Raw genomic sequence first — 17,788 nt, forward strand, 5'->3', positions numbered from 1 at the left:
GTTTATTTTGGTAACCAGAGCAATCAGTTGTTTTGTTTTTTTTTATTATTTAATTAATCAATCAATTAATTAATTTTGATCAGTAGTTTTCAAGTGCAACCACTGCCCTCCAAGGCTACCCATGGCTAAAGGGCTCTTACGGGAATGGTTTATCCCCCTAGAGCCCAGGGTGGCTGCAGCGACTTATCCCACTGTTAAGACATTTCTGGGCTGGCTGCTCACTTCACAGGAGACAGGCCATGACCATGGACACAACCTGTGTCCCCTGGTGTGTCCCTACCATGCAAGATGGGGTAGAAGGCAGCATCATTCCCCTGACTGCAACCAGGAAGATGTTAAGGGTCATTTGGCCAGTCCAGCAGGTAATCAAGGGATCACACTACTGCACCTTCTCTCCCAGGAATCAAATCAAACGTGAGCTCTCTGCTGAGCCCCGAGGGAGAGAGGCAGGAGGGCCATGGCTGGCTGGGATGACAGTGGCTAAGCCTGTTGCAGCAACAACCTTGACATTTAATCACATGCTTGCCATGTCTCATTAGTGATTATGTCCACCCGGTACTTATAAAATATACAAAATAAGGATTACCTTAAAATATTCCATCAGTGATCTGGAGTACTTCATAGCATGGTCCTTCTTCAGCTTGAACATCCGCAAGTAGAGAAGTGATAAACACCTGTAGCTGTGGCGAAGAGGAAAGGATTATGTTAATGCTACAAAAATGCTGATTCACAGGCTGTGCTCCCTCCCTTATAGTTACTGAGAGCCAGAAGTAAAAAAAAGGAAAATGCTTCAAAGAGAAGGGGTAAGCATTAAAATCCCATCTTGATAAGGGTATAAATTAGGAGAGTAAATGTTTAGTCAGCAACTGAAGAAATCCATTAGTTATCCTTTAATAGTTTAATGGAAAACAAGAATAATGATCTGAGGTAAGCAGCTTAAGTCTATTTGGAGTTTTCAAATCCTTCTGTGACATTTCAGTTGCTTTCCCGCAACCTCTGTGAGACTTACCATAATACCGCCAGCTTTTTGTCCCCATCCGAAGCCAAGGGGCTTGCAAAGTTCTTCAGTCTCATCGCATACCTTTGAAGAGAAAGGACAAGCTCAAGTGCCATCCGCATGACCCTTCAGAGAGTCTAGAGGTCATTGCCTGAACGCCTTAGTGCCACATTTGCTCGGGGTGTGAGGAAAATGTAGGCCAGGTGGGCAGGAACACGAGTTCCTGGAAACAAGTGTGACGTGATGATCCAAAGAGTGGTGCACAGAAGTCAGCTCTGGAGAGGTCAGCTAAATGTGGAGCCCACCTTCTAGGGCAGTGATGTGGAGCTACCATAGTGTGGCAAAATCCTCAAAAAGAATGAGTGCTCACCATCGGCGACAATGTGGCGGGAACTAGGGTGTGTCACGCTAAGTGAACTAGATCAGTCAGCGGAGGACAAATACCGCATGATCTCACTCATATGTGGAATTGAAAAAACAAAACAAACAAGCAAAGGCAGGAAAAAGGGAGACAGATTCAGAAACAGACTCAACTCTAGAGAACAAACTGATGGTGACTTGGGTGGGGGAGAGCAGAGGGGACCAGGTGATAGGGATTAAGGAGTGCACCTGTTGTGATGAGGACCGGGGGAGGCATGGAGGTGCTGAATCACTGTATCAAACCTCTGATAGAACACTGTATGTTAACTAACTGAAATTTAAATAAAAACAAACAAACAAACAAACAAACAAACAAAAAACATGCTGGCCACAGACCGTCCTGAGGACCACTCTAGCTAACCAGCATGACTGGTCTGCGATGATAGGCGGCCACAGGTGTCCGTCTCAGTTGAGTTCATGACTGACAAGGTAAATAATACATGACTCTGTCTGACACAGGAATGGGGAGCCCACAATCACACAGTTAAAAAGGTCTTTTCTAATGGCTCATGTTTTGAAGATATGCCTATAGAAAGTGGTTTTATTTTTTTTTAAGAGGAAGGTCAATTTCATAGCATTTGCCGGTCTAAGAGCCTTTAATTTATGATGCTTATATATTTTGTCTTTCCATTCTCTTTAATTGTTACTGTTCCACATTGGGGTGGTCAAAGGTGGAACGGTTCTCATTTTTTTCTTCTAGCTGAGCACATCCTATTCTGGGCGTTTAGACTCTTGAAAATCAATTCATTGCATAAAATCATTGTCTGAGCTTTAATGCAATTTCACAGGTACCTGTGGAGGAATAAGTAATTGAGTTCAGCATTGCAAAAGGAAGCTGGAAGTGTGCGGGCAGCCTGGGGTCGTTCTTATTTATGAGAAGGTGATGGAGAGCCTGCACCATGGACTCCCCATTTTTAACCACCTCCCCAGAACACCAGGTGCCCCAGAGCTTTGCCCCCTAAGACCGGGCACCCTGTCTCCTGGTTATGGCTCCACTGCTATGAAAGAATATTTTCCAGCAAAAGGACTTGTGAACTGGGTGTGGGTCCCTTCTATTGCCATATTAAGTGAAAGGATTTTTATTATGTAATAAATCAAACTGTCTTTGACAGCTGGATCACTGAAATGTCAAGTCATTGTGATGTCCCACTTGTTTGCACAAATACATTTCTACTGCAGATTCCCAGGGCTCGGAGCTGCTATAATTGCTTGATGGAAGAAAACTGGGCTCTCTCTGTGGCCAGCATACTGCCGGAGAGTGATAAAAATCTCTCCACCACATATTATGCCACTAAAACCCATGTTCATATTAGTTAACCTCTAATTGCAACAACTTTTGAAGTGAGTGGCTCATGGAACTTCAGTTGCCTCAAGGGACCAGAAGACCTAAATTGTTTTTGCCCATTTTATTCCCAACTGAAATTTTCTTAAATATATATATATATGTATATTTATATATACATATACATATGAATATATATATATATATATATATATATATATATACACTCCCATATATATACTCACACATGCTCTACAAAAAATGTGAAATCTGTAAATGTAAACAGAGGGCACAGGAAGGGGTGCATGTGAAACTCTGAAAGAAGTCCATGGATTTTGTCAATTTCACTGTCTTGTTTGTGATACTGTTGGGGGAAACTGGGCACAAGGCCAGAGGAACTTCCTTGATCATTTCTTACAACTGCTCAGGAATCAACAATTAAGATAAAGTTTCAAACTACTGACTCTAAAGTGAACGTCCATACATTCTCCCCTGTAAATAATAATGGAAAAAGAAGTGTTTTCTAATGGGAATAAATGTTATTCCAAGATTCGCACTGCATTTTTACCAGAAATGAAATACAATGCTCTGCTTTTGTATCTTTAAGAAAGCATATGTTTTCCTAAAAAAAAAAAAAAATGAAGAAGAAAGAAAAATATAGAGAGATGGGAAACACCCATCATTTCACCCTACTGCAGCTGGGATCTCATTTCCCTTCCCGCATGGTCTACAGGCAGAAACATGCTTTTCATGGCCAGAAATGTAGTGTGTATATAATTCTGCAGTTACATAGTCTCCATCATTGCTGATATTCACTGGCTACAAAGAATTCTGTTGAGTGTACTACAGTGTAATTACTTACTCTTCTGTGATTGATTATTTGGTTTGCTTCTAATTGTGTGCTATAATATATGCCAAACTTAACACCATACAGATAACTTGCTCTACTCTCACAGTTACTTTTTTCAGTACAGGAAATTCACATTTTCAGAAGTTGAATTACTGGCTGAAAAGATATGAGTGCTCATTTGTAAAGGTTTTCCTCCATAATGCCAAATTTCCCTCATTTTATAATGATCAGGTTCCATTCCCCCAGCAAAGGTGAGGCCTAGGTCACCATTATTTGGCGCATGTCTGCATGTGTGTATCTAAACACTAGGTATTAGTATTTTTTTAACTTTCTTACTAATTTAAAAAGTGCCTTAAAAAAAGTTTGCATGTTGGATGGATAGAGAACATGAATTTTCTCTGTGTCTGTTCACTAATGCTGCCCCTTGGTTTTTAATTTTTGCCAGAAATTTCATCCTGTGCATCTTTGAAAATCACTGGTGGCCTCGAATACACTGAGAAATCAATTTCCTATTAAAAGCTACAGAATGGCAGTGGTGGCTTTCACAGAGCAGAAAGCAAGTCTGAGATATAGATGCCTTACATGCTTCTCTGAATAGAGGAAAGCCAAAGGTGGTTGCCTGGCAAGGTGAGGCTGCTTTCCTCATAAACCCCCTACTTTAGTGACTTGAACTTCCTTTTCTGATTCTATGGAAGCACAGTTTTTTTTTTTTTAAATAATACTTTGCATTCTTTTGATCTTTTGGAAGACTTTGCTGGATAAAAATGCATGCTCAGTGTGTCCAATGTTTGTCTGGAGGTTTAATTACAAGGGTCTCCGATTTGTAACAGTAAAAGCGAGGCCTGGCATTATCAATTAATCGAGCCAGATGTGACCCGAATAGAAAGGACTTATCAGGTGAGGAACTGCTCACTCAAACAAAAGCAATTATTTAGTCCATCCAGCAAATGATGGTGCTTTTCAATTATTTTACAAATATCTGCACATTGCTGGAAAATACAACAGTGGGCATTTCTTCTCTTTCCGCTTCTTCCAGGAATTTTTCTGATTACTCACAAATTCTATTCCACAAGATCAGGGGCAGGCCAGGAAATTTCATTTCAAATGCAAATGAGACCAATAATCTGTGCAGTTAATATATTGGTTCCTATTCCCATCTTCTGATTGTTATCCCTCCCCCTTCTACCACCTTGTCTGTTTCCTTGAAGTTACAGACCCAGGGGAAGTTCATGCATACCTGCTGCCCTCAAGCCAACTTTGTGTAGGAACAGTGGCTCCTCCTTTTTAACAACCAATGCAGAAATTCTGAGAAAACTTGGTTTATAACAGAAATCTTGATAGCGCCACCTTCCTTGAATTATAAAACTGCACTTTGAAAAGGCAAGTGCCAATACCAAATGGTAAAATTATTATACTTCTACCCACTATGTTTCCATTTTAATTTTATGAATATTGTAAATTATAACACTCATGTTACAACCTCTGAAGGGGATAATTTATAAAAGTAGTGTCCATCAATTATAAATTTCCATGACATTAAAAAAATGGCAAGAACTAATTACGATGACTTCTAAGAAGAAGATGCATAAGACAAACCATTAGTAGGAGGAAATGATAGTTTTAAAAAAACATAGCAGCTTCTAATTACGACTGAGATGAGCTTAGGAAGATGGCTGCAGAAAGGCCATTAACCTGAGGAGCTCCACGGTCTCAGAGTACATGGTATAGGGAGACTTGGCTTCTAGAGGGTCACGCTCCATCGCATTGCCACATTCGGTGAAGGACAAGGCTGCGTCGGCGTAATTCACGGCTTTGCCAAATTTCTCAAACTAAAACAAGAAGATGACTTGTTAACAGCATATTGTCTCTTTTCTCCCCCAGGTAAAGGAGCAGATCTCAACCCCAGGGCCATTTTGCACCCCTCCCCCCAGGGAATTGACTAGACAGGGCCTTGGAGCATCCTATGGGCAGAGCTTGCCCTGAAACTCTTCTTTTCATGAGACTCATGGGCAACTTCCCTATACAGTCTACGTGATCACATCAACCCCATCCCCAGGGGAGGAGTAACAAATTGATGCTATTGTCATGAAAAGTGTGAAGCTTCCGGTGTGACTGTTGACAAGAATCATATCACTTTCATTGTAAATGATGGCCTGAAATAGTGTGTCAAAAAGCCAAAAAATATAGCACTACTAAATATTTTAGTTTAGTAAAATTTTATTGCAAAAGGTTTTAGCCCCGATAATGGTCATGATTAAACTGACTCAGACATACTGATTTCTTTTTTATGTATAATGAATACTATATATGACACTTTTATAGTGAGTATTTTATAACAGTATTTAATGTTTTCAATTTTTTGATAGTTGGATGTAAGAATTCCACTAATACGAGATTTTATGTAAAAAGAACCAATATAATGCAGATTTAGCTATTTTAATTTTCTTGTATACCTTTTATCAAAATATTTTCTTGCAGCTATGAAGGTTTCAATTCTCAAAATGGCAGAGTAGCTGTTTCTGGAAAAGGATTAAGTACAACTATAAAATGATGAGTTACAAGTCCTACAGAACCACTGTTGTAAATGACTCTTTTTACAATAAATGTTCTGCAGTTTCCTCACTGTGAGCTGTTATGGAAGAATATTGGTTTCAACCATGTTCAAAGCAATTTTATGAAAACCTATGTGTGTGTATGTAAACTATCTCCTCCTTCTCGTGCCTCACCTGATTATTTCCTTAGGTAATCTGGCTCTGACTGCCTTTCTTGTGAGGAAATTCTTCTTTACAACTTGATTTTTCAAAGTGATTTCTCATTCAAAAACCCACAGCAGGAAGGCTTCCTAAAGATCTTCTAGACCAAACCTCTCTTTTTCCAAAAGGAGAGACTGAAAAGTCCAGAGAGACGATTACGTGGTCATTGTGCCACTTTGTGGCCAGGTCCTACCCTGGTCCCAGGCCTCAGTTTCCCCATCCATAAACCAAGGGGTTCAAACAACAGGGGGCCTCTGGGTCTGGCACAGACATGAGCCTAGCAAAGATATCTTCCTTTAAATGAGTGTCTCTCAACCTCTGTTTCCATCATTACCACCTCTCCCCTAAACCCTGTGGGAGTTATTTGAGGTATTTTTTTCACACACCTCCACCGAAACATAAAGACCAAAAGTATGCCCAGCATCTCTTCGTGCCCTGTGGACTGGAGGGTCATGCACCATTCCAATGTCTGACTTTTTTACTTAACCCCAAAACTGGCTTTTGCCCCCAAGGGGGGTTGGAGTTGCTTCAAATGAAAATGCATTTTCTAAATGGCTTAGACAAAAAGTGATTTTAGGGGTACACATAAACATAGCCCTGGAAGGTACAGAGTGATGTTGGCTCTTAACTATCTCTCTCTATATATAGATAGATAGACAGATAGATATAGATAGATATCTATATCTATATCTATCTATATATCTATAGATATCTATATCTATCTATCTATCTATCTATATCTATCTATATCTATCTATCTATCTATCTATCTATCTATATCTGTGGCTCTGATTTTTCTCAGTTCCTCCAAACCTTTCCTACATGGTCCCACGCCATGAGCCCATGAGTCTCTTCAGCATCACCAGTGGAGTGGGTACCCAGCCTGCCTTGTCATTTTTGTCTACAGAATCAGGGGACAGTAGCTTTCAAAGGAGCGCTCCTGCCACAGAAAGGTTAGCCGTAGACAATACCTGAGCAATTTGGACCACAGTGGGAAAATGACTGTCCAACATTGTGAGCCAGCTAAGTCCTGGATAGACACACTGTTATGATGGAGGACAGTGGGCTTTTTTTTTTTTTAACATAATGGAGTTGAACTGAGGTGAGGACCCTGAACTGAAGCACTGCCCTTCTCTGGGGACAGTAGAGAGTATTAATATCTATGCCTGGGTCCTCATCTCAGAAATTCTGACTCCATCTATCTGGGGTGAGGCTTGGGCATTGGGTTTATTTAAAGTTTCCTGAGTAATTGTGACATGTGGCTGAGACCCCCAAGGTCTCAGGGACCTCCTGAGGGAGGTAGCTCCCTCAAGGCTCCCCCTTGAGGAGTAATCAAGGCAACTCAACATGCTGAGATCATCGTTGGTCTCAGTGGCCAAGACCCTTGGAGGAAACAGGGCCATATGTCCTCAGAACTCTGGATGACAGAACTTCATTTCTCTATGTGGGGTCCTAGCCTGACTGTGGGCCTCACCTGGAAACATGTAATCAGTGCAGCATGGAGCTGCATTTTTTTTCTACACACCTGGGTTTCTCAAAGCCATTTTTTGAGGCCACCTGACCAGCTGTCAACCACTTTGTCTGTCTACACCAGTTTTGATTTACTGAAACCAAAGGGACTTCCCACTTTCTCCAGGGCAGTTTCAAAAGTCATCTCGAATTCACTCGAAAGCCTGCAACAGTATGTGGCATTTAAGTTGGGAAGTTGGGTCAAGGGAAAGAAGAGTGAGAACATGAATAAGGGCAGGGAAACATGCTGCCAAGAGCTCGGGAATTCTGGTGTAAGGAATGAATCAGCCCCAATCTGCCTATGTCAGCATAGCAATGAGACAGTTGGACTTATTGATAAGATGATTTCTTTGTTTCCCTTCAAAACATGATACTGGAATGGGAGGGAAGCAGCAAGAGGGGAAAAACCTACCAGTGCGTCAGCTTTGTGCTTCAGCTTCTTAGCCTCTTGCATGTAATAATCAGCATTGTGAACCCTGAAGAAACAAAACAGACTCCTTAAAGTTTCATCTTTTCCCCGAAAGACTGAAGAGCCACAAATAGTTTTGCTATAAATCCATGCCAATACAATGCCTTGGAGAAGGCAGGTGACCTCTAGCATTTGCAGAATAACCAACTTTGAAAGAAGCCCAGAAGTGGGATGTGAAGTGTGTAATGGCCCACTGGGATCCATTATTGGCCCCTGCAACCCAGTCATTCCACTGTACGAACATCCCATGGACCCCAATGAACCTAGCTGCTGCTGGCGCTCTGTTCAATCTGAGGACATGGATAAGAAAGGGAGCCAAGGGGCAGCTGGGTGGCTCAGTGGGTTAAGCCTCTGCCTTTGGGTCAGGTCATGATCTCAGAGTCCAGGGATTGAGCCCCGTATCAGGCTCTGTGCTTGCTGAGAAACCTGCTTCCCCCCATCTCTCTGCCTGCCTCTCTGCCTACTTGTGATCTCTCTCTCTCTGTGTCAAATAAATAAATAAAATACTAAAAAAAAGAAAGAAAGAAAGAAAGGGGGCCAAAGCAACCTAGAATTAAGCACCTGTCTTTGGAAATGGTACCAGAGCTCCATGATCAAAATGGGCCAAAGACATTTCTTGGTGCAGACAGAGGATGTGTGGGGATGAGGGGCCGCCGCTGAAGTCTTACTTTGGTGCTAGAAAAGCCATCCTGAATGCACCCATCCCCATGCACCACCCCCACACCATATCTGTGATGATCTGGGGAAACATACGAGTCGTCAAAAGTGAGCTTGGGTCTCCGGACATTGGCGGTGCTGCTGGACAGAAGAGGCAGGGCTGCCCAGGATGCCATCTCCAGGTGACTGCTATCCATGAGGCCCGTAGTGATTGTGGAGGTGATGGTGGAGATGGTTGTGGTAGTGGTTGTGGTAGTGGCTGTGGCCGTGGCAGTTGCAGTGGCCGTGACAGTGGCAGTGACAATGGCAGTAGCAGTGACAGTGGCAGTGGCAATAGCTGTGTTGGTAACCGTAATGGCAGCAGAGCTTGTCTTTTTTGGAGTGTCTCCATCCTGGGGAAAAGGACAGACAGTGGCCATAAGGTTCAGCCTCTTAGAACATCTTTTCACATAGACTTTTAATGTCAAGCACAGTAGGAAACAAGGCAAAAGAAAGATAACAATGCACACAGCTTGAGAATAAACAGGTGACCCTGGTAGATCACCAGTGCTTGTTCTAGGATAATACCAATCCATGGAGCTAGTCAGTTGCTGTGATTACATCATTATCTCAACAAGATAGCCATTGGCAGATCTTATAGGAAATGTGGGTGGGGAAAGGAAGAAGGGGGTAGGGAGAGAAAGACAAGAAGGAGGAAGGAGAATGAAGACAGCAAGAGTGAGCATGGGTGGGGGGGATAGAGAAAGAGAGGTGACCCTGATATGAAAATTTTTGATAAGGGAACAGCCCAAAAACTTCCATTAGGGTAAATAAGGTACTCCAGTCACTCTGCAATTCAGTGCAGCAAACCAGGACTTATACCCTGGAACCAAAGCTGAAGCTGCCCTTTTGTTCACTGAGGCCTTGACTGATGTCTGGCGAAGTGAATGTCACATGAATGCCTCCTCATTTTGAAGTCTTGAGATGGTGAAAACTTATTTTGAACAGATCAAAAACTAAATGGGCAAGAGACTTCTGGGTTTCATCCTGAACTGTCACTGCCATGGAAAGAGTGGAATCCAGCCGAAAAAATGTAGGTGGAAAGATTTGTGCTTCTGTGACAGTATATGTGAGACCACGGTACACTTGGCCCTCCCTACCCGGCAATTGTGGCGTGATCTTGACTGTTCTACCTCTGACCATGTTTGCCATGGGACCTCCTCCTTCTTCTGCTTGTCTGAGTTGCTATCTCTCTAAGGTTGATGTCTCCCAAGGTTCATTCCTCAGGTCTCTTCTTTCCTGAGCTTGACAGGATTTGCCAATCCCATTTGTGTTGGCATAGATTGGATAATATCTAGATCACTGCCAAATGGAAACCTCAATCTTACCCTCTCTCTAACGCTCTAGTTGTGTGGTGATCACCTCTGGCTCATTAGCACCAAGATGGCCATTAGCCCATCAAATTGCCCTGAAACCAAATTGATAACAAAACCAGTTCCCTCTTTCTGTTAGTGGCAGCAACGGTCTTCCCTTATCACCAAGACTGGATTTCTCCATGTCAGTAAGGGCACTGTGGTCATCCCTGGGCCAGAAGCATTGGAGCCAGTATACTCCCCACCTTGCCTTCCATCTGAGCTGCTCTGCTTTAATCAGCTTTATATGTTGAAGTGCTGTAAATTCTTCCATTTCAAAAAATGATAATGATCCTAAAACTCTTTTGAAAAGAGCTTCAAAAAAAAAAAAAAGCGAATTTCCCTGCTCTATTTCATCTTTAATATCTTCCCCTCCATTACCCTTATCCAATCCATTATAGAGTCCTATTCATTGCATCTCCCCACCATTTCTCAAATCTGTCCCTTCCTGCTCTGAAGCCACCAAGTGCAGGCCCTTGTGGCTTCTGACCGAGACCATCAGCAACCCAGCTGGACCTCTGACCTCGGAGCCAGCTTTTCCAATCCATTTTCACTCTGCTGCCGGACCTTTTTCCACAAAGTTCCATGCATTTCACTGCCTTGAATCCAAATGCAAACCCAAGGCTGAGCTCCTTTGCTGGCCTGTGAGGTCCTCCCTAATCTGGCTTCTGCTTTCCTCTTGATCTCCTCCTCCTCATTCCTATAGACCTTCCCCCAGACTGGACACAACCTGCCTTCTTCAATTTCCTGCTTTGGTTCATGTGCAGTCTTAGAATTGAAAGAACCTTCCCTTCACTACTTTTCCTTTTTCACCTGGTGAAAATTTGCTCTAACTTTTAATTAAAAAAAAAAAACTGTGGTAAAATACATACAACTGGCTTCTTTCACTCAGCGTCAAGTCCTCAAGGTCCAACCACATCATAGCACATGTTAGAATGGCCTTCCCTTTTAAGGCTGAAGAATATTTCATTGTATGTACAGATCACATTTTGTTTAACCACATCCCTTCATTTCTAAACTGTCCTCAACTTTTAAGACCCAGCTCAACAAATGCCTTCTCCTCCAGGAAAACCACCTATGTCTCCAGCCAGAGGGGTTTTAATCTTCCTTGCCCCTTCAGAGAACTGAAGTCTGTCTTAATCCCTCTCTATGACACCACCCACCAGACATTTTATATCGTAGTTCTTTGAGCACGTGTCTCATTGTTTACCTCACACTGAGAGCTTTCTGAACACTGGTGCCATCTCTGATTTCTGACATCGCTACCCCACCCCATCCCCCTGCCCTGCAGCCTCATGCTCCCAATAATTTGCTGACTGTGTGCACCATACCTGCCTGACTCAAGAGGGTCAGTTGCAAAATAGAAGCCAAATGTGAACATTCCTTATGTCCATGCAAGTCTATCTTTTCCACTCGACCCTGAATCTTCTGATTATCAAAACTTACAACCAAGAGCTCACTGAAAGAAATGTGGTGAGAGGCTACCCATGTAACAATTGTTGGGATGGATAGGGAGAAAATACATGACAAATCATCATGGATTTTATTCAACCCAAACACAGAAAAACATTGAAGCCTTCTAAAACTCCAGGTTTCCACTGCCAAAGCCAGATGGCCTGGACCAGGCAGTGGAGTCAACCCAAGATGGTCCCACTTGTCTCTATGATCAAGCTATGTGACAAGGACCCCAAAGCACTGCATCCACTATGCACATGACACTGTTGTCAGTCCTGGCATAGATGACTTGAAATGGCTGTGTTCAGTCATGATCATGCAAGTTACATGAATGTGTTCTCCATCCATTTTCAGCCATCTATTGAATCAATAAATGAGACTTCATGCCAAAGTAAAATACAGAAGACTCTGAGAGCACAGGATTGAAAATCCTTTGGGAGCTGGAAGAAGCCTTACAGATCATCTAATCAAATCCACTCGTTTTATGGACTCAGAGTGGTTTTTGTAATTTGCCCCAGGCCATAGAAAACCTGTTGAAGTTTTAACACCATGCACCAAGCCTCCTAACCTCCAGGCTAAGGCAAAAATGTATTTGTCTTCCAGGTTTCAAGTCATTTATGAAAAGAAGTGGCAATGGGTAGTCAGTCATTGGAGCCTCTCATGGGAGACTCCAATGAGTTCCTTAAGGAGGGCAATCCACTTCTAGGTGCTGATGGAACCATATTTATCGGGTTTCCCTAGTAGCTTTTAGTTCTTATAGATATGAATTTGCTGATGCTTGTAAGCATTACCATTGTCACAATCACAACTTTATTAGGCACCTAATTCTCTGTGCCAATACACCAGGCATTGTATGAAGAGAATTGCCTAGGTCTGGCTTATGTCCTCCTAAAGCTTGCAAGAGAAAAGAGCACCAGTTGGAGTTTACCATATTAATTACATTCAGTATGAAAAATGGGATTGATAGCATAATTACTGTTTAGAGTAGATGGTTTAATTTCTAACGAGGTCAGCATTTTTAAATGTGAATGCAAATATTGTGTGGGCGCATGCGTGCACACACACACAGTTTCATATGGAAAATGACTATTTTACAATAGACCAATTGCTCCATACCAGCGATGAAATTGGCCTAGATATGCGTGCCATGCCAGTCATCTCAGATGATGGAGGACTCTACCTTGGAGTCCTTCAAGCTCAGAGGCCTTGTTGCTTTTCATGGAGTGGTAAATGGGCATGTTTGGTCCAGGGTCCACCAGGCTGGCATCAAGACATTTGAAAGCTCATTGATTTTCCCATATTTGTTTTTTTTTTAATTTATTTATTTTCAGCATAACAGTATCATTATTTTTTCACCACACCCAGTGCTCCATGCAATCCGTATTTGCTTTTTTACATTACACTTAAAGGAGACTAGATGCATACAGATGCCACATCTGCACATACATACATTTACATGGAAAAGCAGATGCATTTGTCATTAATATTCACCGGTGACACTTTGCTTGTGGCTTTTGCGCTTTATGTACCTATACCTGAGACAGACGGAAAGACTGCACAGATGTGAAAAATGATGCAAAGTCTCAATTTTCTATGCTAACAGAGCAGTGGTGCTGAAAATCCAAAGGGCTGGATAATCCTTTAGTTGAGCTTAGAACCACAGCTGTGCAATTTTTACCAACAGATTCACCTATTAAATTCCATCCGTTTGGGTCACTATTTTAAAGACAATTCACACCTGCTGCACTGGGTGCTGGGAAGATGCAACTGTGAGTTCCAGCCCTATTCCAGTGATGTTGGGCAATCTCACCTCATCCACTGGTTCTTTCATTCACTAAATGATCAGTGCTGATGCCATGTGCCCGATCAGTACTTTGTGTGTCTCCACTGCCAAGATATGAAAGTATTAGACCAAAGGATGTCCAAAGCCCCGAGTCTCTGCATAATAATTTGTTGGGAGAAGTAAGACTGGAATGAAAAATTCATCCTACATTAGAACAATCGAGATTTGAAATAATGGAGAGTTTGTGTATTTCTATACACTGTTCTCTCTGCCTTTTCCTCCCATCCCCCCAGGTTTCACATCTGGTTAGACAAGCTGGGTCAACCTGTTTGTACCTGATGATTATAATACTTCTTCTGAGATGCTTACATTTACGGATATCCCTTTGAAAGTAGCACAGAATTTGCCTTCACTTCTCTTCGGTTTAGTAGAGGTGATCTGTCCGATCATAGGGATGTTCTTGTCTTGACCAAAGGGGCCATTGCTGCCACTGATGTTTCTGCGGCGTGGAGGGTCCTCTGGCAGTGGGGAAAGTGGAGGAGGAAACAGCTTTTCTTCCTTCCTTCTATTTGCTCTCCTGGATGAACTGTTCCTGTGTAAATAAAAAGCATAGAGTTTCACAAAGTTTTGTCTCTCTTCTGTGATTTTTCCCATGATGTGGATACTTTCAATTTAAGTATGATTTTAGTTGATCGTCCTTTAACTATGGTGAAGAAGAGTATATACAAAAATGCATGTAGACATAGATATCTATAAAGAGCTCTAGCTATAAATAAATGCAAATAGATGTATCTAAGAATAAACACATGTCTCTGAAGCAGAACTCCATGATAAATGTAACTGTCTAATGGAGGGTGCTATAGTATGACATTTGTAACATTTCAAGATTTCTCTCAATTTGATTTTTTATGGAAAATCCGATGCAGACTTTAATCCCATCATTTTTTAAGATGGTTCCTACTTATTTTGCCCTAGGACTTACCTGCATAATCACACAATAAATGGAACAATAAACAATTAGTAGGGGGATATTTTCTTAAGAAATATTATGCTGTACATTACTTAGCTATCAATAACACACTAAATACTTTCGTGACACACTGAAAACCATATGTTCAACATATTCTAGGCCCATACCAAGGTACAAGAAGCCCCTGACCTTACACTGTTATACTGGAGTACTGATGTGCTTCCTTTTATGGAACCCATTTGGAAACTATTTTGTCATATCGCCATAAGACATCTGTAGTCCTAGAAGTACTCCCATGCTTTCAGACTGATTTATCTGCCCATTAAATGGGCACCATCAAAGAAACAGAGACTTCAAATAAAACAGAACAGCTAAAACCTTATGCTAGCTGCTTAACATGGTAATTGGGTCATGGATTTTCATTTTAGTTACTGTCTTAGCCTAATCAATGAAGAGTACTTGAATTTTAATCTTTTCTTAGACAACTAATATGGCACTAAGCAGCCATTTACTTTCCATGATTATTGATACAGTTTTCAATAGCAAATGAAGTCAACAAGAATTTATGTTTTCCTCTTGGTCAATTTCAGTCAGTGTCTAGCAATATAGATTTACAATATGTCAAGGCAATAAATCAAAGATGAACAAGCATTCAAGTGGTCTGATTTCCCTGAGATAGTAGAAGTCAATGCAGTCTCCTTGTTCCCCTTCCACTGTATTGCCCAAGTTAGCCAACTATAATAGCATTTGCTGTCCTCACCAACTTTTGTTTCATAAATGTGGCCCTCTGTCAAGTTTTGTGAAGCAGCAAAATATTTAAAAACAGTAACTGTTTTGCCATTACATTAATTAGTTAAGATTAATCAAAAAATATTTGCCAATGGAATTTAAAAATTGCTTTGACATGTAGAACAATTTTAAGATAGCTGTGATGCCCAATAAAAAAGATGGCAAACTGTTGAATTAGGACCCATGTCCATGAGGAAGCTATGCAGCTATCAGCTCGCATTAAGTATGATCATTACAGAAGCAGTGGACATCAGAGAGATGTCAAGCATTGCTGGAGTGTCTATGGGAGGTAAGTGGTTCATTAGCTACAGCCACTCCTCCACTACTTGAGCTGCGTCTGATTTTCCAATGACCACTACAGTTGTGCTTGGCCTTCCCATCGCCACTGTACACACAACACCACACACACTCCAGCACATTCTGTGTAGTGGGCACCGGTCCCCTGGTCCCTTTTCCATCTGTTTGGTAGTGAGCTGGAACCATGGGGCCTTCAATAACTTCCCTGGTGAAGGATAACCAGGGAGTATTTTCTAGAAATAACTTTATCACCATTATGGCTTCTTATTATAAGAACAGGTTTTGCCACTTGGACACCTCCTGTAGGTCAGAGGGGGACAGTGGACAAGATAAGTGTGTCACTACCACCACTCAGTGCTTCAGAGGCCCTGCTGATGCTTCAAGCTCCCAAGGAGGTGTGTGTTGGGAGGCAGGGGTGGGACTCAACAGGACCCTCCTGTTAGATGATGGAGAACTGAGGCTGTCATAGTCGTGTGTGGCATTCTTTGTTGGGTTTAGAACATTCATTTAGAAAAGTGAATGTTTACAAATTTCTAAGAATTTGGTTTGGAAGGTCAACAAGGAACAAAGGAGCAGATGGAACTTGAGGAGGGGATTCCTGGGAGAAAAGCCTTGAGAGGCCAGTCCTGGCTTCATTCTCTCTGTCTGCTCTGGAGATCTTTTCCACAGATCTGGGTTTATTTGATGAGCTTAAGAATCTGGTCCAGGCCCTTCCTGAACGATGAATGCTACTAGGTAAACACTGCTTTTCTAATGACTACAAAAGCAGAAAGACTATAAAGACCATGAGTTAGCAACACCATTTTCTGAAGAACAAACTCAAATTACTAGACATTTACTTAATACTTGATTGTATCTCTTCCATGAGATGGGAGAAGTGGAGGGTCACTGGACTGCTTACAGAGACTAGTGTCAGAGACTAATGGCTGTGGCAACACCTCCTGCCCTTTCTTTGTGTCTTTGGGTTGCCTGAACGGGTCGAAGCCTGGAAACTGGGGAGCTATGGCCACAACAGCCATACCATTTCTGTCTGTCTTCCAGGGAAGGAGGAGGCCATGGAAGGACGATGCTTGATCCCCAGGTAAGGAGCTTGCTTCCCCACAGGGCTGGCTCACTTGGGAGTGAAGAGGTCAGCTTGCCCCACTGGAAGGGTCGTTGGGTCTGAGAACTCCAAGTAGGTGAAGGGATGTCTCAGAGCAAAGTTATACCACATGCATTGTATGAAGAGCCACAGATTCTCAGGGAGAGGAGAAGCTTGGGGCCCCAATCTCCTTTTTATACCAAGTGGATAGAGAGGTAATTGGTCTTTTCCTACCTTTCATCTACAAACAATATGGATCTCAACAACCACAAGCTGAAAACTTATTTCCGACATCTTATCTGTGGCAGATTGATACCATATCACTGATGTTAAACAGTAATCTGTGAAATCAATTGTTAGCAGCAGTTAGCCAGATTGCGCCTCTGTTCTGGGCTGCTAATAGGCTCCAAAACTGGTCTTTGATGGAAATAATCTCTAATGTTGAATGAATTTATGGTAATAATTATCCAGACGGAATGGTTCCAGTAGCTAACATGACTGTTAGTTAACTGATACTTCTAAGATGTAAGAACTTGGTCACAATGCTTGGTAGCAACAGATCTCAGGACTTCTCCAGGGAAGGCTGGGGCCATCTGAGTGAAGAGGAGAGGGAGGCCTCCCGCCTGACTCTGGCACTAATGGATGCATCCCCAGCCAGCTTTCCCTGACACACCATGGCCCCGGAGGGGTGGGGGGCAGCTCTCAGATGTCTCCTCTTTGTGGCATCCTCAAACATGTTACTCCCCTGACCTCTCAGGATGTCAGGATGGACCTACTAGCCCTCAAGCTGTCTTTAGGTCACGGAATGGCACCAAAGAGGAAGCAGGAGTTGGGTCATTGTGCAATGCTTTCATCGCCATCAACACTGGAAGTGGCCCAGAAGCAGGTGATCTGGATGCTCTCTTATTTTAATTCCTTCACTTCTTTTACTCTTCCCTTCAGGCTAAAAGGTCACTTTGTCCGAGTTTGGTCCTCACATGAGTTGGGCTAAAGAAAGATTGCTGTAGAGCTCATGGAATATGCAAGATTTGGCAGTCTGCATTCCAGCTTTCATCCCACCCTTGGTAGAACAGCTGTCAGGACTG

At 42.3% G+C, this 17,788-nt stretch overlaps 1 protein-coding gene across 4 annotated transcripts in view; it reads right to left on the minus strand.

The window, feature by feature from the left end:
• Positions 1-17,788, minus strand: part of AFF2 (AF4/FMR2 family member 2) — a 453,773-nt gene that overhangs the window by 12,370 nt on the left and 423,615 nt on the right. For all 4 annotated transcript variants that reach the window (XM_045068128.1, XM_045068126.1, XM_045068127.1 and 1 more), the window contains 6 exons: positions 13,936-14,158; positions 9,034-9,329; positions 8,224-8,287; positions 5,242-5,378; positions 1,010-1,081; positions 587-680 (listed from right to left, as the gene is read on the minus strand). In XM_045068128.1, coding sequence (XP_044924063.1) covers positions 587-680; positions 1,010-1,081; positions 5,242-5,378; positions 8,224-8,287; positions 9,034-9,329; positions 13,936-14,158 — 886 coding nt within the window. The remainder of the gene's footprint in view (positions 1-586; positions 681-1,009; positions 1,082-5,241; positions 5,379-8,223; positions 8,288-9,033; positions 9,330-13,935; positions 14,159-17,788) is intronic.

This window comes from Mustela putorius, unplaced genomic scaffold, assembly GCF_011764305.1.
Source record: "Mustela putorius furo isolate JIRA1106 unplaced genomic scaffold, ASM1176430v1.1 tig00003899_pilon_pilon_pilon, whole genome shotgun sequence".
Taxonomy (NCBI): Eukaryota; Metazoa; Chordata; class Mammalia; order Carnivora; family Mustelidae; genus Mustela; species Mustela putorius.